This window comes from Manis pentadactyla, chromosome 6 (assembly GCF_030020395.1).
Source record: "Manis pentadactyla isolate mManPen7 chromosome 6, mManPen7.hap1, whole genome shotgun sequence".
In the NCBI taxonomy this organism is placed as follows: Eukaryota; Metazoa; Chordata; class Mammalia; order Pholidota; family Manidae; genus Manis; species Manis pentadactyla.
The window spans coordinates 3,242,598-3,266,671 of NC_080024.1; the positions used below are offsets into that span (position 1 = coordinate 3,242,598).

The following is a 24,074-nucleotide window of genomic DNA, read 5'->3' on the forward strand; positions in this document are numbered from 1 at the left end:
AATGTCTAGTTTCCATTTCAGGCTCTTGAGTCCATGGGCTGCTCAGGGACGAGACTTCACTTCCTATTTGTTTGACTAGAAACCTGGCTTAAAGAAAAATCAAGGAAATCAAGATGGGGTACATTTTTAGCAGAGCAGAAGTAATCACGGAATCACAGTGCTGACATTACAGTGGCCTGCCTCACCCACTAGCCCGGGACTTAATGTCAAGGGTTTCCCTGCGAACAGCTTTTATTAGAACATTAGGCAGGACTCTTTTGGTTGCAAGTGTTGGGAGCCTGACTTAAATTACTGTAGAAAAGGAATAATTTTAGGCTTCCACCGTCAAAGGGAGAGTGGAGATGAGGGGCGTGGGACCATACTACGGGGCAGGCTTGGTCTTAGGGTGCCTAGAACCAGGAACCTCTTCCTTCTGCTTTGTTCTTTCTGGATGGCTTCTTCCAAATGGCTGCAAATACGCAGCTCCTGGGACCATATCTGAGAGGGCCTGAGACTGGCCTGCTCCAGGCACAGCATAAAGCCCAGGGAAGGGCCCAGTTTGGACCACTTGTGTCATGCCCATCCCTGGATCAAGCAGTGGGGCTGGTGCCAAAGGTTCTGTGGGAAGAGGGCAGCTCTCTCTTGAAGCACTGGATGAGAGCAGGGGAGACATTTCCTACAACAAGGCCATGCCCGTGACAGCACATGTGCCTCCATGACTGGCCCTATGTTGCCCTCCAGCTCATGGCCACTGGGCTTTGGTAATTGGAGGTGGGGCATCATTTGGCTTTAGCCCCTAACAGTTGCCATGACAGCATTATTAACAGTAGACTACAGGGGTGGAAGGTTTGCATCAGTATGTGTGTACCAGGTGCACAGGGTTGGTTTAGGGGGTGCGGGAGGGAGCAGCTAGCCCACCACATATTTTCCACCCTGCCCTGGAGACTGGGGTTGGTGGAGCTGAATCCGGAGGTGGAGGGGCACAAGTTTGCAGCCTGGGGCAGGGAAAGAAGTAGGGGCTAGAAATCAGCAGAGACAAATAGGGTCCATATGGCCTGGCTTGGGAGGGTGAGGTGGGCAGCGCTAGATGTGTGCTGACATTATTGGGCAAAGCTACCACTTCTGCATACGGGGAAACTGAGCCTCAGGAAGCTCAGCTGACTTGCCAAGACCTGCAGTTTGTTAGTGGCAAGGGCACTAGGGCCTCATTCCCACTTCCCACTATGCCCTCAAGGAGGCCAGAAATGCGCACAGTGCAGGAAGGAGGAATCCCAGCCAACCTCCAGTGGCAGGGTCAGTGGAAATCTCAAATCTTCCTCCCTGGTTGGGCTCACAAGCCTTCTTCTCTTGCAGCAATAGAGCTGCTCCTTTGGAGCATTTTACTTTAAGCTGGCTTTGGAATCTTACATACCCTCTGTCCAGTAAGATGAGACTGCAGCCTCACCACAGCAGGCAAATCTATGAGCATAAAGGCAGATGCAGGTGGTCGCTCTGAGCTCTGAGTGCGCAAACTGCAGGCACGCAGAGAAACCTTGACAATCTCCCTTCCATTCCCAGGCTTAGTCTCTCCTAGGAGTCTGATTTTTATCTTAGAGGCAGGAATGACCCTTGACTTGCCTTTTCTTCCTCGCTCAGTGTTTCCTGAGCACCGGCAAGCACAGGATTTAGTGCCCAGGAATGTCTGTGCTGACGTGGGAATGCTACGCTCATGGGCAATGATGGGACACTCGAGAATAATTCTTACAGGACAGGCTCTTGGACTGTGTGTCCTGAACTTAGGGCCTAGCCCCTCCCACCCTCACCCACCGAAGATGCAACTATTTGTCCCTTTAGTTAACGTCTTTGTGGAAATTAGTATGTAGTGGAGGACAAAGTGCTTTTCCTTTTATCTTAGGAATATCACCATCTTTTAAGATGGGTACATAATTATGCAGAATTGGAATTCTTTTCCCTAATGCTGTGGTCTTTATGTCTGCTTGTTAGTTACCAAATCTGTTGATGCCTGTTGGGAAGATCCTTTTGGTCTCTAGCAAGTGCAGAGGGCAGGGGGGCACGTCTTGCCTCATCCAGGTATCCTGAGCTGAGGGGCTGGGCCCCCAGGTCATGTATCACTCTAGTGGGGATGAAGGTCACATTGGCTTCTGGCTCCCTTCAACCCTATCCATGCTCCCAGGGCTTATTATGGAACGCTGGTTGCTATGGCAATGGGTTGGGGTGGCAGTGGGGGACTGAACTGGGCAAGATTTCTAAAGATGTTAAATGCAAAAGGACTTCTGGAAGCTCGCTCCTGTGAGCTTGCTGTGCGTCGTCCAATTCCGTACTACCAAGGGGTCTGCCAGAAACGTATCTTAAGACTCCCACAAGCTTGATGGGTCTCCACCTCAGCGGAGATGCCATTTACCACTTCAGGGTCATGTGAGTCGTGTAACTTACACTCTTCTCCATCAGCATGGACTTACTATGTTGAATAGCAATGGTACTGGAGGATAAGTCATTTCACATTTCTTTAGAAAAATCAATCAAAATTCTATTTAAGTATATTTTTCCACATTATACTATGGCATATATGAGATGTTGCAAGCCGTCATAATAGCCAGTAGCTGGTAGACTGACCCTATGTGCGGGCCAGTTTAATGAAGGTTGCAAATGGCAGATGGAATCCGTCAGAGGAGTCGGCAAGAGGGCGGCACCCGGGGCAGCCATGGAGTCGGTCTTTTCGCGAGAAGGGGCTCACAGGCCGAGAGGCAGCCGGGCGTGGAACACCTGGGCTAGAGACTAATTAAATACGATGTTTCACCTGCTGTCCCGCTGGGACCTAGTGCTATTTCTCTTTTTGTCTGTCTTATGAAGTATATAAACTTAGACTGTTAGAACTGAAAGCAACTTTAGAGCTGATGGAATCCGCCTGTACAGCCAGATCTGTGCAGGAGAGAGAAACGGCTGTAGCTATCGTGAGTAGAAAGGGGTCCTCTGCAGGAATTATTGGGGTGGGGGCAGAATAGGAGGGATTGCGGGGGGCCTCCCGGAGAGACTCCCAGCCTGATCCTCTGGCCCATTCTGGAAGGAGGCGAGTGGGGGCCGCACTGCAGAGCCTGAGTTAGAAAGTACTGCACAGCTGGAAGCCGGGTCTCAGGGAACGGAGACAGGTGGGGGCCCCCTGCAGTGGCCTGGGTGCTGCCAGGGGGAGTCGGGCTGCTGAGACTGCCTTCACAGCTGCCCTGCAACTCCCTGGAGCTAGCAATGGGGCTGGGGGTGCTCAGCCCAGCTGGCCCCACGTCCCTCAGTTCTGGGCAGCCAGCATGTGCCCTAGAACTCTGCCTCGCCCCCACGCCCCAACATCTCCAGAAGAGGCAGTGCCCAGCAGCCAAGGGTGACGCCCAAGGGGTGCAGGTGTGAGCCACCAGCAGCTGACACCCACGGTGGCTGGGAGGGGTGCCCCCAGCCTATGAAGGGGCCTGGGAGAGGCGCCCCGAGCGCACCCACACTGTGCTTGCCAGCAGAAGGGAAGACCAGCCACAGTAGCCAAAACATCTCCAGGGCCCCTCTCCACCTTCCTGTATCCCAGCGGCGCATCTCAGTGGGGACAGAATCCCTGCCAGAGCCCTGACTACATGGGAGCCTGGGAGGTGGCGTCTGTGCAGAAGTCCTGGGCAGAGCTGCCAGGGCCAAGTCAGCACAATGCCAAGGGGAACCTGACTTGAGAGAGTCCGTGACTCAGGGGGCCCTCCGGTGGTCCAGAATCAGGGCCCTCAATGTGCAGGTCAGTGCTGGCATCTGAGGTGGTTCCCTCCTGAGACCAGGTAGCGGAGAAGAATCAGATATTTAAGTGAGAATCTGCAATCCCATGATTAACTGGGAAACCATAGAAGCCAAAATGCTGTCTAGTGACTACAAGAGAGGATACCAGAGGTTTGCCACCAACTGCTACAATTTCCAGAAGTTTCTTTAGCCACAGGCAGTGTTGGAGAGGGTCTAGATCATCAGTGATCAGTTACAGTTAAATAATATATAGTTCCTGATGGAACAGGGGTTTTTATTTCTTTAAATCTTGCCTTTCAAATAACAGCAATTCCTGATACCAAGGAAAATATTCTTAGCAGTTTAAAGGCAATAGTTGTATTTTTATTTGAAGAAAGGAACCCCTAAAGGGGCACACGTAGGACACGCTTGCACAGGTAGCCGAGGTGAGCAGGGCTGCTTGGAACAGCGAGTTGTAATCAAGGGCGGCCTCATTTCCAGCAGGTGAGCTGCCACGGACCACGGGCTCCCCTGCACTGAGCCTGCAGCAGCCAGCCACCAAAGGAACAGCGAATGTCCGTGTCCACGGGACCCAAGTCCAGTTCGTGTCTGCCCTGTGGGGTGGGGACGCAGGTGGGACAACCAGCCCCTGTTCCGGGATTGGTGTCTTCCCTGTCACACTGGCCTCAGCACGTTTCTTCTTCATGTACAAGTGGCAGGCTCCGTCCCTGTCCCTGGCACATTATGCGAGCTGACCCCTTTCACAAATGAGGAGGAGGCCCTGCAGATGCAGGAGGGGAACCGGCATCGTCCCCCAGGTATTCTCTCCCCTTTGTTCCTGCACCTGAAGGGGATAATCCATGGAAGGGAGTTAATGGTACCTTTATTTCTCAAACTTGGCTTTGGAAGGATCTCAAAGTCCAATGTAGCCTTCAGATGACTTGATATTTTCCATGAACAGGCTTTTCATAAAGTGTCCACATGACGGGACAGTAGTGAGAAGTCTGGGGGTGTCCAAAGCCAGGCTTTCCATTTGAACTCTGCGATTGGCCCAGGTGTTTCTTATCTGTAAAATGGGACCATAATCTCAGCTAACAAAAAAATGAGAAGTATCTTTTTAAAAGGGCTTGGGATGATGGTGTTTGTAGTGAAAGAGATGATGTATATCAGAGTTTTGTGACTTGTGCAAAGCCTTGTTGAAACACAAGTTCTTTCTCAAGAATTTTTTTGAAACTCTTCATATATCCATCTTCAGCCGCCTTGTACACATCCCCAAATAGGGCCATGAGCCTCACAGGTAGAATCATTATAGGTACAACTTAGAAAAAAAAGATGTAGGCTCCTTTTCTTTTCCTTTCCCTGGCAAACAGAGGTATGGTTAGCAGAAAGTTGAGGCAATTTTAATTACTGGTTTTGTGCTTGAAAGGGGAGGTCCTTAGGAGAAGTCTCAATTCAGAAACTTCAAGAAGAAACGGGCGGGCGTGGTGAGGGTGGAGGGGGCAGATTGCATTTCCCGTTTTCCTTTCCGACGATGTTGGAAAACATTGCAGGAAAACCATGGATACCCACGAAAAAATCCCCAAATTCATTCTCTTTGCCACCAGAGGCCCAGCCCAAAAGGTGACGAGGAGAAGTGGTGGATTTTTTTTCGAGAGCTGGGGTTTGCGGGAGCCCAGCGGAGGGCTTGCAGGGTTGAAGACAGCGTTCAGAGGGTGACATCAGCCGGCAGTGGGGCCAGAAGCGACAGAGCACAGAGTCTGGTTTTCATTTACAGTTTGGGTCAGGCCCACGGTGGGGAGCGGGAGCGGAGGGGAGGGGAGGAGCTGGAGGAAGCCCTGGCGGCCTGGCCGGGCTCCAGCTGGGCGCTCAATCTTCCACCAAAGGCTGCTTAGTTCTCCTGCTTTCCAGCCTCCTGCAAGGACTGCAAGGGGAGTTTCCTCCTGTGCCCGGAGTCCCCTTTCCTGCAGAAAGAGAAGCAGAAACATGCGTCAGATTCGAACATAACTGAATAGAGAAGCCCCAGGACACACCTTCTTCAGGTCTGCTCAGGGTAAGTGCGATTCCCGGGCATGCTCCTCAGTTTGTGGGCAAGAGGGTCATGCTTTCCGTCCGGTGACCGTTCCTGATGTTCCACGTTCACCCTCTTAGAGTAGTTTCTGAGCATGTTTTCCATTTCTGGAAGGTTCAGCTGCTTTTTCCTTCTCAGTGTGTGGCCACTGGGTTTCCTTAGCTCGGTGAAGGCCGTGGGCTGCCCCGGGGTATCACTGGGCTGCAGTCCTGCGGCCGCGGGCTTTCCACGCTCATCCTACGTGCTCCTGACTGCAGTGTTTTTTTTTGATGCTGTCTCCTCCTAAAACTTGAATCTGCTTTGTTAGCAGAAATGTCTTTGCCAGGATTCAACAGCTACCTGTTGAGCAGCTCTTTGGGGAGACTGTCTAGTTCTCCCAGGTTGGGGCATCAGGCGGGTCCTGGTGGGCCAGGATACAGGCTGGGGGACCACATCTGTTGCCTTTGGGATGTTGGGGTGACTTGGGTGCCCAGGCTCGGAGCCAAGTCAAGAGATACTCAGCTATTCCCATCAGGGCTTCCTCTTTTTAGGAACCTGCAATCACTGCTGGAGTCTTTGTCCTCTGGGGCTGCTTAAAGGAGCTGCAGGGGTCAGGAGAGGAGAAGCAATTTGGTGTTCAGGCAGCACGCCCAGTGGATAAGGCAGGGCTCCTGGGGCTGGCCCGTGCTGCCCAGACGTGGTGTGGGTGCCGGGCGGGGAGGCCGAAGGCCCTTCACGGCTGGGAGGGTGGGCTCAGGTCCTCTCTGGCTCAGGACGGAAAGTGCCCCCTGACAGCTGCCGGCCTGCTGTGGGGACCTGCCTCAAAGCCTAGAGTGTTAGAGAACCAACCGGGATGGAAGTAGGGGTGGGGTCCCTGGGAGGACCCCGTGGAGAGCTGAGGAGTGTAAACCAAGTCCAGAATTTCCCAGGCAGCCCGAGGAGCACATTCAGAGGCTGTTCTGGACCCCAGGGGACAAACTGGTCTGAGCCCAGGGAGCGTCCTGGACCCATGGGGAAAGCGGGGTGTTGACCCACACCAGGCGGCCTCTCGGCCGACGCACAGCTGACTCCACATGAGGACCGCAGAGTCTTAGAGCCACAGGGGTGCTCGGAGCTCGTGCGGAGGGACCCTCCTCAACCTGGCTCCCTCAGCCTCTTAGGGGACCCATTCTTAATACTTGAAAAAACTGAACAGAAAAAGCTTTAAAAGCTAGTACCTTTGACTCCTGAGTTACATTGGAGACCACTTGGCTGTTTGACGTTACCAGCACTTCTGAGTTCTTTGCTGGACTAAAGTGAGGGAAGAGATTCTTACTTGGCAGCCACTGAGGCCTGGTTTCCTGGTTTTAAAGATGCAGAATTGGGCCATGAGATGCTAACTTACTTGTCGAGGCCACAGAACCAGCAGGAGGCTGAGATCTTTACCATTTCAGGAAAGCAGATGGCTGAGCCATGGAGGAGCCCGAGCTAGTTTACATCTGGATGTGGAACACGCTGCCTGATTTCTTCCCCCTGCAGACCATGTTCTGTTAGACATAATGCGAACATTGGTTTATGCTCTCGAAGGCTCTGTGGACCAGCAGAGGAGGCAGCAGTAGACATGAGCCAGCCCTTGGGATGAGCCTGGGCTGTGTGATCGGAGTACCTGGGAAGGCTTCCCTCCCTCAGACCACCTCTGGGGAGGGGGCTCCAGAAAGATGGGACCTGCATTTGCTTTGTCCCACTGTGGGCTTGTTTCCGAGGGTGCGGGCGTAGGGAGGGGAGGCGAAGGGCTTTTGTGGGAGTTCAGGGTATAGGAATGGTATGTGGTCTTGACGTGTGTTTCGTTGAGGAAGGGGTTTTCACTCACTCGAGGTGTGGTTTTCCTTCCCCACTCAAGGCAGGGAGAGACCATTAAACTGACACTGGGTGGAGGAGGGGATGTGGGCCTCAGCATGGCAGCAGGGTGGCGAGGTGTGGCTGTTCTTCCTTTCCCAGTTGGGGAATTTGAGGGTGTGGCACCCCACCTTCCTGAGAGGGGCCGCAGAAGCCTCTAGAAGGCTAGGTAGTCCTTGGCCCGGGGCTGGGCTTTTCCAACACTTAGGAGGGTGTGTGCCCCACCCCACCATGCTGGTGGCCCTTGGGTGATGGGGTATATGGCAAATGTCCAAACTGGGGGTCTTAAAGATACCTTTGATATAAGATAAGCATCTTTCAGAATAGGAACTGTCTTTACTTCTGCACCTCTCTGTCCGGAGTGTTTCCTGGCTTCCCCTTCCCATTATGACGCCTTTTGTGATGTGATGGCTCAGAACCTTATACACCATTGATGACAAAGTAGGAAGGAACCCCTCTATTCAATCGGTGGTTGATGATGGATTCGTGGCTCATAGGAGTCTCCCCATCTGACCTTAGTTTTGGGTTAGGGTGCTTACAGATGCCACAGCTTAAAGCCAGCTTGAAACCAGACCTCTGTCCCCTTTGAAGGCGGGTACAGAGTTTTGCCCTTGGGCCTCATTCATCTCCTTGCTCAGAGCACTTAGATAAGTGGACAAAAGCCCCGGGCTTTACCAGTGCTCTGTGTCAGCACCCACTTCTCCGTGAAATTCCACAAACAGGATTTAAAATTCACTGTCAAGCCCCAGATTGTTTCCCATGAGACTGTCTTACAGGCATGCTAATAACTTTAGCCTTAAGTTTTATTTGAAAATTAGGCTTTGTCAACGTTGTTTTTGGAAGAACCCGAGGGCTTGTTATCTCTCAGAGATGTACTGCAGGCAGCTCCGTCTGCAGGGGACGCCGTGTGCCGGGCGGCCTTTCCACAGTGACCCACAGGGGCGAACTTTTCCTGGTGTCTTAGCTGCAAAAAGCAGGCAGTAGAAACACACCACCACTTCACAAATAGTGGACAATTTGAAGGGGACCTGACATTTAAAAAAATCCTATTAGTAGCTCCAGCTAAGGACGAAAGCCCCAAATGATTCAAATGTTAAAGCAGGAGAAGGAAACTTAAGAAGTAAAAAAGTTCCTGCTAGTTCAGATAGCTTTGCACTAGAGAAGGATGGTTTTCTTTATTCTACCATTCAATGTATGGTTTCTCTCTTTCCAGTGTAAAAATTCTGGGCGATAATCCTGCCCTTTAAAGAAAAGACACTGCTTGGCCCCTCTAAACCCAGAAACAACCAGCTCGATCTCAGGGTGTGGGTACGGCAGCCTGATTTGCAAAGAGGAGTTTTTTCAGTAGTTCAGTATGTTAACTTTTGAAAACATACATTTTAATGCCTTTTAGTCTCACAGGTCTATTTTGGCAAGGAGATGAATTTTGAGTTAGCACATTCGTCCTGGTATGGTCTTTCCTGAAAATGCAGTCTTTTTTTCCCCTCTGGAGGGCAGCGTGTCCCTCCCTCAGCGCTCCAGAACCGTCTCAAGGTGGTGCCCGAGCAGCTCAGGGTGGGGTTTCTGGGTCTGTAGGAAGTAGCGCACTTCTCACCAGGGCTCATGGGTAATTTTAGGACCCACCTACAGACTGTTTCAGCTCCTAATCTAAAAAAAAAAATGTGATTTTAGTATGTGAAGTAGATGTAAATTTGGAATTTTTTATTTTTCTATGCTCGCATAGGAGTAGAAATGATGTGAAATTATGCCTTGAAATGAGACAGTCTGTGTGCTCTAACATGATTTCATTACAAGGGCATTCACCACTTAAGGGCCTTTAAAGGAAACATTTTACCTGTATCTGCTAAGAAAAGTTTAAATTAACAGGAAGGTAGGTGTTTCAGAACGGAAGCAAGCTTGCATAGTCATGCAGCGCTCTGTCACTTTGGGATTTTGCATCTTAGAGCTGCTTGTTAAGACGAACTGATCAGTAACTTCAAACTTTTCATTCCCTGCCCCTTGCTGTTTCCTCCTATGAGGCAACTTGTTTGAACCTATTTCAAAAAATTCATGCAAATAATTATGGATGTCCCATTTAAAGTATTTGTTCCTAAAAAATACATTACTGACTCAGACTTATGATGGCTTAGCTGAGATGCCCACTGTCAGGATCCTGGGTTACAGAGTTCCAACTCAGAGCGAAGAAACCTGCCCTCTACTTGGTCCATGAGTTCTCCTATTCATTCAAGCTTGATGAACCATGATGTGCTCTGTGCATGGAGCTTTGGGGTGGAGGGAGGGGGCAAAACGATTAAGGAGTGGTCCTTGTCCTCTGCTTGACCAATATAGGATTTCTGTTTGGCTGTGTGAAATACCAAAAATTTACTGTCTTGGGGGATGCTTTCTCCAGACTCTTGACGCTTCTAATGAAGAGGTGGGGCCCAGAGAATTGAATTGCTGGTCTGACATCCCCAGTGCTAGTGGTCAAGCAAAATCAGTGTTTCCTGGGAGCCCCTGCACATGTTCACGCCTCCCTCTAGGCAGGTATCTGGTACCAGGAGTACCAGGAGCATCAAGGGAGCTCAAACCTTCAGAGTGTATTTTTTTTTTTTGAGAGGGCATCTCTCATATTTATTGATCAAATGGTTGTTAACAACAATAAAATTCTGTATAGGGGACTCAATGCACAATCATTAATCAACCCCAAGCCTAATTCTCAACAGTCTCCAATCTTCTGAAGCATAACGAACAAGTTTTTACATGGTGAACAAGTTCTTACATTGTGAAAAAGTTCTTACATGGTGAACAGTGCAAGGGCAGTCATCACAGAAACTTTTGGTTTTGATCACACATTATGAACTATAAACAATCAGGTCAATTATGATTATTCGTTTGATTTTTATACTTGATTTATATGTGAATCCCACATTTCTCCCTTATTATTATTATTATTTTAAATAAAATGCTGAAGTGGTAGGTAGATGCAAGATAAAGGTAGAAAACATAGTTTAGTGCTATAAGAGAGCAAATGTAGATGATCAGGTCTGTGCCTATAGACTAGGTATTGATCCAAGCTAGAAAAGGGCAACAAAACATCCACAGATGCAGAAGATTTCCCTCAAAACAGGGGGGGGGGTGAGTTTCTAAGCCTCACCTTCAGAGCATATTTTTGAGTGTCCTGTGAAGAGAGGCAATTCTTTCCCCTGACCAGGCTTCTATGGAGTAGCATATTTTGAGTTTACTCAGCAAAGGTAATTGTTGTTTTTAAAAAATCTGGAAAGGAAAAGGAGAGAAGAAAAATAAGACAAATACACAAAGTTCTGCCAAACCCTCTCCCAAAGGCAAACTGTTGGGCTTTTGTAGGGGTCTGGCTGCAGTTAGCCTAGCACGGTCCTGCGGGCCTCCTGCATTTTAAGGCTCATGAAATACAGAGAAACGTTTGTGAGTTAGGAGTGGCCAGGGAAAAGGACGATGGGATCTGTGTAAAATCCCCCTGATTTGGGCCATACATTTGGTTTTCATGGACCCAAAGCATCGAGAATTGGCCACTGGAAGGAAGAGCTCATGGGTTTAATTTCAAAATTAAATACTGAACAGCAGCTGGAGATGACTCAGGTCTCAAGAGAAGCCATTCCAGGAAACAAGTTTTTCTCTTCTGGAATCTTCATCAGTTGATCCAGGGGCCCAGCGCCGGCCCCAAGTAAGAGCCAGCCCCACCGAGGCCACAGATTGCCCCGTGCACAGGGGGCTGGCCCTCTGTTTCTTGTGGGGGCGGCAGGAAGCCGGTCACTGGCCAGAGCCTCAGGCAGCAGAGGGAAGAAGTCTGAGAGCTACTGCCTGCTGGAGCATCGGGCCATTAGCCTTACTTTACACACACACTGAGTGAGGCTGGGAGAGATCTGGTGGCCATTACTGACAGAGACAGGACTGAAGCACTGAAGCAGAATTCTTCCAGACGATTACACTACATCCAGTGTTGATGATATTTTATCAGATGCTGCAACTTCATTTTTTAAAAAAACGTCTCTTCTAGACTTGATCACGAACCAGACTAGAAAACATACAAAAATATTTAGATTTTCCTTATGATATGAGAACATTTTAGCCATTTTGTATGAATAATTCTGCACCATGGTTCTGGAGAGGCCAGTGGCCCTGAAGTCTGTGGCCGAGAAAGGAGCGGGACCCGCCGGGCACTCTCTGGAGATGTAGCGCCATGTGTCACGAGCCTGGAATGAAACGGGTGCTTGCGCAATTTCTTTGGAAGCATTTTCTGAGGCACTCTCTTCCTCAATATTAAATCTGAACTAGTTTCTGCCTGATGTGTATTCTTAGCAGTATAAATGGAGAAAAAGCCTTGTCTGGCTGCCTTATATTTAAGAGGGTAAAATGGGTTTTACATTTGCATGGTGGGCATTTTCCATCCACAGCAGAAATGGAACTTTCTGTGTCACGGTTATTATCTGGGACCCTAAGAATATGGCTTTAAATAAATGTCCAAATACCTGGGCAGCTAATCTGGAGGTTCTTCCAGTTGCCTTTGGGGAAGAAAACTAACGCCCCGGTGCTCGGCAGGTCCTGGTCTCACCGCCTCATTAAGGGAGGTGGCTGTTTGTGAGGGGATGGCCAAGCCCTCCGTATGGCTGTGCGCTGACAAATGAGCTGCCGAGCAAGCTTTGTTTTACTTGATTTCACCAGAAAGAGCCAGAGACCTGGGTCCGCTCCTCAGTGTCTGATGAGGACACCAGGAGGCGGCGGGGTGGCCAAGCCAGCAGACACGTCAGAGCAGTTAAACACTGTGCTGTCCCGGGAAACGCGTTCAGAGCCTGGGCTGAACAGACAACTGGTTACAGATATGTACACCTGGTTGATGTTTTCTTCTCTAGGACATGTCCACAGAATGGAAATGCGAGATTCAAGTCATAAAACAAACAGTAAGAAGCCAGGGAACTGGGTATTTCTTGGGTCTTGGGAAGAGTTTTTTTAGGGTTGTTCCAAATCATATGCTTTTGAGGATTCCCCAAGTTCTTTCAAACGGCAATAATATTTTAAATTCCCCTCTCCCTCCCTTACCAGAGGACCTAGCAACCTCTCTTAGTGTCCCCCCCCTGGGGACAGAACAGGGACTCCTTTCCCAGGATTGGGGCAAAGAAAAGGAAGGAGAGTGAGAAAAGTAGAGAGACTGGGGTGCCTGCAAGCTCACGACCCCCGGGGTTACTGAACTGGGACCCCCCATCGCCCGGCAGGCAGGCATGGCTGTCTCTCCAGCTATTTCTGCAGCTTCCATTTAAGTGGGACCGTTAGGAGCTGATAGAAGTCCTAGAACTTGACCGGAGGACCAGCCTGATTTTAAAATCAGTGCTTGGAGAAGACCGACCAAATGATTTCAAGATGGGAGCTCAGGGTGGATGTCAGCCTTTGTCTTAGAATTATTTCCTACTGTGCGCAAGTGTGTGTCTTTTTCTTAAAAAAGATTTCCAGACATGGAAAATGAAAAAGCCTTTTGAGTAGACTTAATGAAAACTAATTTCACAGAGTTGCAAAATAGCTTAGGGAAATGTTTGGAATGTGACTGAACACAATTTCAGCCGAAGGGCCGTGCAAAGCAACCTTTACAGTAAGAGGTATATTTTTAAGTTTCAAGTGGACAGCTACCAAAAGGGAAAAGCACCTGGAATCCCTTTCTAGAATGAGGCAGAGTGAAGAAAGGAATTACTAATGCCGACCAGAAAGATAAGAAGGAGACTTTAATGAAGTTCTGTCATTGAATCTGCTGCCTTTATGACCCAGTCTGTGACACACAGCAGCACAGGTCCCCACCCAGCCTGAGGGTCGCAAGTAGCCAATTCTGACTTTTTTTTTCCTTTGAAAGAACGACAGCAGACAAATGGATTCTATTGACACAGAATCTGTGGTTTGTCACCAAAGAAATCTATTTTTTCCTCAAAAGACGGGAGTTCCCTTGGGATCTGCGCCAAATCCGGCCCAGCCGCATAGGGTCTCCCGGGGCTCCTCCCTGGGCTTGGGGCAGGAAGACTTCTGCTAGGATTCTGCCTCTGTCTTGCTTTATCCACGCGGCCTCGGGCAAAGCACGGCCCCGCCTGCTTTCGGGTGCCCCGACTTTACAGTGGGGGAAAGCAGCCGAGGGGGCATGAGGTCCGCCTACAGGCGGGAAGCCCGGTTGATATGCTTGTACTCTCGTCTCTATTTCTTGCCAGTGGGGAAGGGAGGGTGGCAATGGGGCAGCTGCTTTGTTCCCCCTTATTAAATGGCAAGTGGTGCGACCATTTGGGGAGATGATGTTTGGCATCTTTTAATATCTAAATGGAAAAAATTCTACAAGATTCGTTGCCAGGAACTGCAGTTTTAAAAATTGGGACTCCATGACACGTTAAAGAGTAGAATAGATTTAACTGCAGACAAAAACATGTACAAATACCCAACAGCTGGGCTAGGAATGCCTGCATCCCATGACTGGCCCTAAACTTGATGGCGGGAAAAGTGTGGGGAGCCGAAGGCGGTTTTCCCACCTGAGAATTCAGCTCAACCAAACCTCGTGAGTTCGTGAGTCACCAGTGGAGCCTGGAAAACTCCTGGCCCGCGAGCATCATCTCCTGCCCTTCCTGCTGAGACCGAAGGAGCATTTCCCCTCTGCCCTCCCCTGCCCTCCCTCTCTTCCCCTCGCCTCTGTATCTGGACAGACGTTGGAAAAGACAATTCCTTTGCACTGCACATTTATTTCATTACTTTGTGTCCCAGTGGGAAGCCCTTTATTTAGGGGGTTACTCTCTTAAAGATTAGTATCTTGGAAATTAAAATCTTTATATATAATTTCCAACCAGTTTAAAATTAGCAAGTAGTTGAAGTAAGTAATGCCTCAGAGAGACATTATAGATTTCATCCTATTATGATTTAGATTTTATTGAGCTCTATCAAAGGCTAGAAAATTATTTTGGAATTTCTCAATAGAGAGCCCATTCAGTGTTTAAAGTATGACAGAATTTGTGGGGATACAGGTTGGTTAAAAAGCCATTAACAAAACCACCCAGTGCACGATCCACCCAGGCCTCCGTCTGCAGAGGCTCCGTGGTTCTTCCCATCCAGGGGTCAGCAGTGGTTGGACACATCTCGTCTCACATCCTGTCTTTTTACCACATGGAGACCATAGTCCAGCTTTGTGACAAGGCCCTGAACTACTCTTTTGCTCTAATTCTTAAGCAAAAATACTACTTAAAATCCTGCATCTTGTGCTTGGATCAAATGTTTAAAACAATTGAACGAGACCCTCCAGAAGATTTGCATTAATGCCTCTCACTAAAGCTGTGGCGCTTAAACTGTAGTGGGGAGTTAGAATAGATGCCTCTGGAATCACAGGCAGACCCAGATCCTATCCCCAGGGAAACCCACGTGCACAGATGCAACTTTGTACACAGTTGTGGACGGTTAATAAATTCATTGAAATCTGTAGATTGCATATTAAAAAGATATTCTTGACCATTTATTATAGGTTGCTTTGGAAAGAATGGGCTACATATCTGGAAAGAATCCAGTAAACTTTAAATAATGGGGACAGATAATTTTCCCATAATTTTCTAGTAGGATGCTTATTGCTAATATCCAATGTTTAATTTTAATATAAAGAATCAAGAATAGCAAGTGTACAATGTACTTCTACATTGTCCTAAGGCGTATGGCCTTATTTAGTTGGGAACACACACAAAAATCAGACACATTGCGTTTGATTAATTTTTTTCCAAAAGGAAAACTCAGGAATAGGTCTAGCAGAGTGGAAGGAAGATATGGCTGGATGGAAAAGTCTGGAAGATTCCCAGGGTAGAGCATGGGTTTGAGGGATTTCTAGAGGGGAGCAGGCAGTGCTATAGCTTGGGAGGACATCCTTAGTGGAGAAGGCAGAGAAACGAGCCAAGCAGTGGGATTCCACAGTCCACATGGGGGGGGGGTGTGTGCCCTGAGCATCAACCCAGACTCAACTAGGACTTGGGGACACCGTGGAACCAATGAGCTGAATGTCAGGGACTGCCCTTCTATGGTGTGTAGATCCATGTCTAACATGTGCTGACCTTTTGTGGGGAAAATGGAAGTTCCTATGGCTGGGATCCTCACCTGACCCTAAACTACTTGATGATGTAATTGGCCTACTGCTAGGCTATTGCTCCCACACCCGTAGGCAATGGGCTGTTATCGACTGAGTCACTGTATAAAGAGCTCTGCCCAGGGCTCTAGGCAAAGAAAGAGATGGAGGTGGCTTATGGACCTGCAGACTGTTGGATGCAGACGTAATCCTAGTGCTTAACCTACTGCCATGAGAATAAAGCCGGGTATAAATGCTTTTACCCCAAGAATGTTCCATTGTCATTTCTCGGTTTCACTGAATCCATAATGAACTTGCCTGGGGCTAAAACTCTCAGGTAAGACACCACTGCAAGCCAAGATGACTGGACTGTGCTTTTGGAATGTGGCCATTGTCACCACCTGCTGTCCCTTCATAGCAGACACGTTCTGTTAATGGCTGGCCTTCTGATCATCACTGGAACATTTCTGTTCCACGGTTGACATGTTGCCAGGAGGGAGTTGTATTAACAGGTGGTTCTGTTTTAGTTGCTAAGGTTGTCTCTGAACTCTCAGAATTTGAATTATAGGGTAGATGTGTTTCATCACAGGTGATGCTTTTTGTTGACTTTCCTTGGAAATCCAAAGCCACAGTGGGTCTTGGAATGCATTCTCACATTTGTGGTTTCATCTTTCTCTATCCCACTAACTTCTGGCAGGCTGGCCTGGGGCCCACACTATGTCCTGCTGTTTCTCACAGCTGGGCCACAAGATCTGGACACCAGCACTTCTCTCTGGGCCTGACCTCAGGTAGGCAAAACTGTGAGACTGAGTTTCAGGGTATCTTTGTGCCCACTTCACCACTGTCCTTGGGTGGAGGCCTCAGTAAGAGGTCTTGGCCCTCAATGCCATCTTGCTAAGTAGTCCATCTAGACACCAGTCCCCTAGCTATATTGCCAATTAGCCAGACAGACTTTCCTCTGCTGTCATTACTTGTGTTGCTCTAGATAGCAAGATTGAGAACGTCAGGCCATCCTCAGCATTGCATTGTGGAGGAAATGGAATTCCTGCATTATTCAATGGACAACCATGAAGAGGATTGTTGGGCCCATGGAGTGCCTATGGCAAGGTGAAGGTCAAGCTGGGAAGGTGTCTTGGCTATGGGTTTCAGCCACGAGCAAGTTCACTATGGATTCAGTGCAACTGAGGAATGACAACGGAACATTCTTGAAGTGAAATGTTTACTACCCGGCTTATTCTTCCGGCAATAGGTTGAGCACTAGAATTACATCTGCATCCAACAGTCTGCAGATCTGTAATCCTCCTTCATCTCTGCAGAGGTCTTCATCATTGGGTAGAGCTCTTTATATAGTGACTCAGTCAATAACAGCCCATTGCCTATGTGTGGGAACAGTAGCCTAGCAGTAGGGCAATTACATCATCAAGTAGTTTAGGGTCAGGTGAGGATCCTGGCCATAGAAACTTCCATTTTCCCCACAGAAGATCAAGAAGGTACAGAAGCTTAGGCCTTTGGTGGAGCCAGTTTCATAGCTCAGATGACACTAGTTAGGGCACAAGTAAGTTTTGCACCAAGTGTCAGTGTTTACATCAGATTCTTTTTCACTTTTATGAGACTCAAGTCTTTTTCCAAAACCTTAACATTTCGCTGCCATATACTTCTTTTTTTCTTCCTTTCCAAATTAAATAACACATGTGCCCCTAGGGTCATAAGGATCAATATTATGTTATTTAATTATAGGGGCACATGGGTGCTTTAAGGAGATGTTTAGTTGTACTGTTTCCCATATTAGCTCTTAAAACACCATACCTCAAAAAAGAGATTCCACATTTATATCATTTCTATTAAATCGATAGTTACATTTAAGGGGTACATAATTACCCATACTTTTAAAAAACACAGATGAGTTTTTCCTTTTTTTAAAATTATGGTAAATCCACAACATAAATTTTGCCATCTTAACCGTTTTTAAGGGAGCAGTACCGTACTGTTAACTATATGCACCTCAATGTACAACAGATCTGTAGAACTTTTACAACTTGTGAAACTGAAACTCTGTATCCATTCAACAATTCCCCTTTTTCTACTGTCAGCCCTGCCTTCTGGTGACCACCGTTCTACTTTCTAATAGTTTCATTACTTCAGATACCTCATGTAAGTGGAGTCTTGCAGTATGTGTCCTTTTGTGACTGGCTTATATAACTTACCATAATGTCCGAAGGGTTCATCTATGTTGTAGCATATGACAGGATGCTTTTTTCTTAAGGCTGAATAATATTACATTGTACATATATACACCACATTTTCTTTATCCATTCAACCACTGATAAACATTTTATATTGTCTCTACCTCTTGACTATTGTGAATAATGCTGTAATAAACTTGGGTATGCACGCATCTCTTCGGAATCCTGTTTTCAGTTATTCTGAAAATATAATCAGAAGTGAGATTTCAGGGTTATATGGTAACTGTATTTAACTGGATTTTGTATCCTGCAATTTTGCTGAAATTTTTATTAGTTCTAACAGTATTTTTATCTAATAGTGTGTGTTTGTGTATCTTTAGTGTTTTCTACATATAAGATCAGGTCATCTCCAGAGACAATGTAACTCCTTTCTTTCTAATTTGGATGCCATTTATTTTTCTTGCCTAATTGCTCTGGTTTGGACTGCCAATGCTATGTTGGACAGATGTAGTGAGACGGCATTCTTGCTTTGTTGCTGATCTCAGAAGGAAAGATTTCACTTTTTCACATTGAGTATGATGTTAGCTGTGGGTTTTTCATATATGGCCTTTACTATGTTAAGGTAATTTTCTTCTATTCCTAATTTTTTGAGTGTTTTTATCATGAAAAGGTGTTGAGTTTTGTAAAATGATTTTTCTGCATCAAGTAAAATGATCATATGCTTTTTATCTTTCATTTTGTTAATGTGGTGTACTATTACATTGATTGATTTTTGTATGTTGAACCATCCTTGCATTCCAGGAATTCATCCTCCCACTTGATCATGTATAATCCTCTTAATGTGTTGCTGAATTTAGTTTGCTAGTGTTTTGTTGAGCATTTTTCATCAGGGATATTTTTCTTGTAGTTTTCTTGTAGTATCTTTGTCTGATTTTGGTATTGGGTAATACTGGCCTTATAGAATGAGTGTGCAAGTGTTCCCTCCTCTTCAATTTTTTGGAAATATTTGAGAAGGATTGGTTTTAATTCTTGTTTAGATGTCTGGTAAGATTCTCTAGTGAAGCCATCTGGTCCTGGACTTTTCTTTGTTGGGAGGTTTTTGATACTGAAACAACTTTCTGACAAGTTGTAAGTCTATTCAGATTTTTTTATTTCTTCATGATTCAGTTTTGGTAGGTCATCCACCATTTCCAGAAGTTGATCCACTTCTTCTAGGTTACCCAGTTTGTCGGCATATTCCTGTACTCACTTCCTCCAGGTTTCATGGGATCTTGTCAGTGTTCTCAACTTCTCAGCAGTGAAGATGTTTTACAAGCCACTTCACATGCCTGATTTGTTCTCATTTCCCCTTACCTGTCTCAGGGAAGAGTAAAAAAATTCCCAAGGCAAGGTATAAAAAACGAGTTTACAGGCATTTGGACTTTTAGGATTGAAATGAAAAAAAAAAAGCATTTGAAAATCTGACATGAGATGTTTTTGATTTTCATTCAAACTAATGTTGAATATCTTTTCATGTGGTAATTTGCAAGGTCTTTTTAATCCTCAAACCCTAACAATGAAATATAAATGATGATGGTAACCTAATCTCTCTATATTAAATGTATTTAGGTTTCTTAAACCAAATGGGATTTCTGATTTAACTGTAGTCTTTACTCTATAATTTCCAATATCAAATAGTACTTCCTGAAACTAAGTACATGAAAAAATAACCAATATTATTAATTAGCACCCTGAAAGTTCATGTTGATGATGGGATTGGTTCTGGCCCCTTCACAGAACCTCTTCAGAGCAACTTTGGTCATCAATAAAGCCCACCTTTCTTACATGGTCACTGGGCAGTGACAAGCTCCCCCATCAAAGATCCTCACTTGCAGTTAATGGAATCCAAGGGAGCAGACGTCCACAGACCCCTGACCTGGGTTAGATGGAGACCTGGGCAGGTGGAGATGCTTTTAGCTAGTGCTTTAAAGCAGCAAGGACTTAGCAAAATTCAGGCATGGGAATGAATAGCCACTGCTGTCAAAGTGTGCAACTTGGGTCATTGGATGTAAATAGTCAGAGGGAACAGAGTCTTGGACCAAGAGGCGGAGAAAAGAGGTGCTGCCCTGGCCAGGGAACTTAAGCTGGGGCAGAGAAGACTGAGACCAGATCTCTGGAGGGCTCTTAAGGAAGGGCCCAGACTCTCATGCTGATCTCATTGGTTTGGGGGTTGGAGGGTTGGAGAGGTTGGTATGAAGGTATGGGTGTGGGTGCCTTCTGGTTTGGGGGAGGGAGAGGGTGTTGTTTAAAGGGAAAAGGTCTGGTGACATAGGCTACTGAGCCCATGTGAACTTGAGCTTGACTGGCTGGAAGTCACGTTGGCGGCTGCCCGCTGGTGCATGGGTGCAGGAGACAGTGCGGCAATGCCACAGCCCTCAGCGTTGGCTTCACAGCCTGGCTGACTCAGTATCCCTGGGCTTGTTCCATTCTGAGATTGGATGTTGGCTCACAGTCAGCTCTTGTTGGCAGAAAAGTGTTAAATAGTATTAAAGAATAAAGGCAAGATGTGAAGTGGTCTTGGCGTCAGCGGTGCTTGTACTTCTGTGTTGTGAGACTTGGACAAAGCTGTTCTCCCCATGAACTGAGCTTTTCTGGGGACTCTTTCAAACATGACCTGCAGAGTCAAGCTGGGAGTCAAGAACCCACCACTTTCTGTGTCTATGTGCCTTTACTCCAGATGCTTTTATATTCCGCCATTTGTTCAGCGACATGCTAGCCACGATTTGAAAGGATAAATGGTTTAATTGCACCGGTTTTAACTATGGCCAAAGTAGTGTAATCACTAGACTCAAAGATTCTCATTTATGTGTTTAGTCAAAACCATTTTCATAAAAGGGATATATCCTTGATTCTCTAGATAGAAATCTGAGAGTCAAAACCTGATGATTCTTCTCTGCCCTGTTTTCTTTCAGGCCCACACGTGGTGCTTAGACAAATTCACAATGAGGAAGCGTGGCCCTTGGCCCGCAGTGGCTGCCTTCTGCTTCTTTCTCTCAGGCTTTTCCTTTACTTATGCCCAACAACAGCAAGCAGGTAAGACCCAGAAACATTGTTTAATTTTATTAAGAGGAATAGTGCTTCCTGATTCTAGAGCTTAGACATCACAGGCCTGATATCAGGCTTAGATACGCTTTTCAGGGATAGTAAGCCATTTATTGCAGGATGTTCATTTAGTTTATAGACCTTTTCAGATACTCTTTATCTAGTGAGAGATAGCGTGTCTTTACTAAACTTTGGGTTTGATATCTTGGAGTTGGTTTGCAAACGGTTTGTTTTTATATCAAGTATGAGCAGAAAGTTGTACCACGAATTTTTACCATCTGAAGAGCTTTTCCACATTTCTGGCCCTGGTTGGTCCTTGATCACATAAAACCAGGAAAAGACAACTATTGAGAGCAAAAATTATCTTCCTTGAAAACAAAAAACAGTTTACCCTCTCTCTATAATTCTAGAGACAGAAAGGCATTTTTCACCTAGAATCATTAAATCTTTAAAAAATCAGTTTCCAAAAACTGTTTTAAAATCTAGATCCTGATTAACCCTATTAAGAATTTGCTTGCAGAGTTTTAGCAAATGGAAAAGTGCTTCATGCTTTGTGAGCTTGGAAGGACTGACTTGGGCCTTCCTCTCCTGTGCCTGGAGAGCTGGGCCGCGGACGTGAATTCTCCCACGAGGCCTGGCAGTTCTTAGATGGCAGGCAGGTGAGAGCTGCCTCGGTGGAAGGGGAGCACTGGGGCATCAGGGTCGGCCCCAGGGAAGTGGAGCCCAGGAGCCCACCCTGTACGGCCACCAGGCCCATGGCTGCAGGAAGACCCTCCCGGACACTGACAGCTGGGCACCCTGAGCCTCCTGCTCCTCCTTTTCAGGTGGAATCAGAGTCATCTTTGAAAGAGATAAATAATGTCCAACACCTATAGTAGCTTTTCTGGCAGTGAAAAAAATGTAACTAGTGAGGGTATCTTTATTCATGCTGAAAAGTCTAAGAAAAATGACTTTCTTTATAGTTACACTAGGCTTCCACTGGGGGAGACATCCATGACATTTATGTACCCCAGGCGCTGGGGGTTAGTTAGTGGAAGCTGGTAGTAGTTTTCACATTCCTTCTTGTCAAGGACCAATTTTGACCCCAAACTACAGAAGGTATTTGTGAAATGATGGTCGGTTATCTGATAAGGTATCCATCCCTCCAGCCTGACCAGGTGGGTCTTGGGGCTCAGACTGCCACAAAGAATGATGCTTGAGTAAAAAGACACCCCAGAGCCTGCTGCAGGTTCATGTAGGGGGGTCATTGCCTGTGGGACTCGGGCTCGTGACTGGACACCAGCAGCTGTTGAGGCCGTGTGTCCAGGTCCCTCCATACTTCTCAGGTGAGTCAGCCTTCCTGCTCATATCGCTAGTGAGGTGCGGATCACTTAGTGACAGCATAGCGTGAACTGAATTGGTTTAGGAAGGCTTTGCACTGGTAGGAAGAAATTGCTTGAACAGGAGAAAAATCTAAACCAATGTCTTTTTTTAAAGATGTCAAAAATGGTGCCGCTGCCGATATAATATTTCTAGTGGATTCCTCTTGGAGCCTTGGGAAGGAACATTTCCAACTTGTTCGGGAATTTCTTTATGATGCTATAAAATCTTTAGCTATGGGAGAAAATGATTTCCGTTTTGCTCTGGTCCAGTTCAACGGCAACCCACATACCGAGTTCCTGTTAAATACGTATCGTACTAAACAAGAAGTCCTCTCCCATATTTCCAACATGTCTTACACTGGGGGAAGCAATCAGACTGGAAAAGGATTAGAATACGTAATGCAAAATCACCTCACTAAGGCTGCTGGAAGCCGGGCCAGTGACGGAGTCCCTCAGGTTATTGTAGTGTTGACCGACGGACACTCGGACGACGGCCTTGCTCTGCCCTCAGCGGAACTTAAGTCTGCTGATGTTAACGTGTTTGCAGTTGGAGTTGAGGGTGCAGATGGAGGAGCCTTAAAAGAAATAGCAAGTGAACCGCTCAATATGCATGTTTTCAACCTAGAGAATTTTACCTCACTTCATGACGTAGTAGGAAACTTAGTGTCCTGTGTGCATTCATCCGTGACTCCAGAGAGGGCTGGAGGCACAGAGACCCTTAAGGACATCACAGGTAACAGCAATGTGGCCAAGCTGCTGCCTGCCTTGCTAGTCTTTGCCGATAAGCTTGGTGACCTCGCTGGCGTTAAAGCAACACTATGGCTTAAAGATGCGGGGGGATTAGGAAAGAGATGGCTGTTCACAGGCTTAAAAACAAAGGTTTGCATATTCTCTGTAGTCTCCTTCTCAAATAGAGCATTCACCTACATTCAAGAGGGTGTTTTTTGAAACAGTTGAATTTGAATGCTAAAAAAACACATTCTAATAATAGTATGACCCCAAAGAGTTACTTCTATGATCCTTGGGAGAGGGAGCCTCAGGTGGCAGGGCAGGCATCTAACAAAACCCCTGCCCTCTGTTATTGGAATAGAGGGCCCGTTGCCTTTAATGAAAGCTCCTTGTTGTTTGACAGCACATGAGCTGGGGTGGGGCGGGGTACAAAGGGGGTCCACTGTGTGTCCCCAGAGTAACAGAGAGTACTCTGGGATGTATTTCAGACAGCTGACGGAATTAGGATTGTAAGAAGCCTTAGATGTGATCCAGTCCATATTTGTTTAGAGGAAGTTGAGTCCTAGAGGGTAAGTGACATGCAGTTAGTGGAAGATCCAGAGCTCAGCCCACACCTCCCTGCTGTAACCATGGCTGTGCCCACGGAGAGGACCCTCCCCAGTGCCACTCAGAAGTATTGATAATACATGGGCATTACATTGATGGGTTATTACACAATGATATGTACAGAACTAACTGGCTGGCAAGTCCCAGGCAAACCCATTAGCGCTCCTTCCAGTGCTAAGTGTCTAACAGACCAATAGGGAAGGAATTTGGGAAGTACAATTTCAGGTAAACTGTGCTGCAGCGATTTTGACCAATACCTGTGGGAGGCTTACTCACCAGCATTAGACAGGGAGGAGGGACCACCGTCTGTCAGTGAGTCCCTGCAGCCAGTTGGCAGTCAGTGGCAGAGAATTCTGGGAGAGAGGCAGGGAGTCAGGGCGGAATCAAGGGTCTCCGGGGAGAGA

The 24,074-nt window shown here is 47.0% G+C and overlaps 1 protein-coding gene across 6 annotated transcripts in view; it reads left to right on the forward strand.

Annotated features, from left to right (window-relative positions):
• The first annotated feature begins 4,507 nt into the window (after positions 1 to 4,507).
• Positions 4,508 to 24,074, forward strand: part of COL6A3 (collagen type VI alpha 3 chain) — a 77,362-nt gene continuing 57,795 nt past the window's right edge. For 2 of the 6 annotated variants that reach the window (XM_036901082.2, XM_057503390.1), the window contains exons 1-3: positions 5,524 to 5,767; positions 20,845 to 20,965; positions 22,451 to 23,068. In XM_036901082.2, the coding sequence (XP_036756977.2) occupies positions 20,875 to 20,965; positions 22,451 to 23,068 (709 nt within the window). In that variant the 5' untranslated portion in view covers positions 5,524 to 5,767; positions 20,845 to 20,874. Of the gene's footprint in view, positions 5,473 to 5,523; positions 5,768 to 20,844; positions 20,966 to 22,450; positions 23,069 to 24,074 lie in introns of those variants that run through there. The other 4 variants (XM_057503389.1, XM_036901083.2, XM_036901084.2 and 1 more) reach the window with 4 other exon arrangements.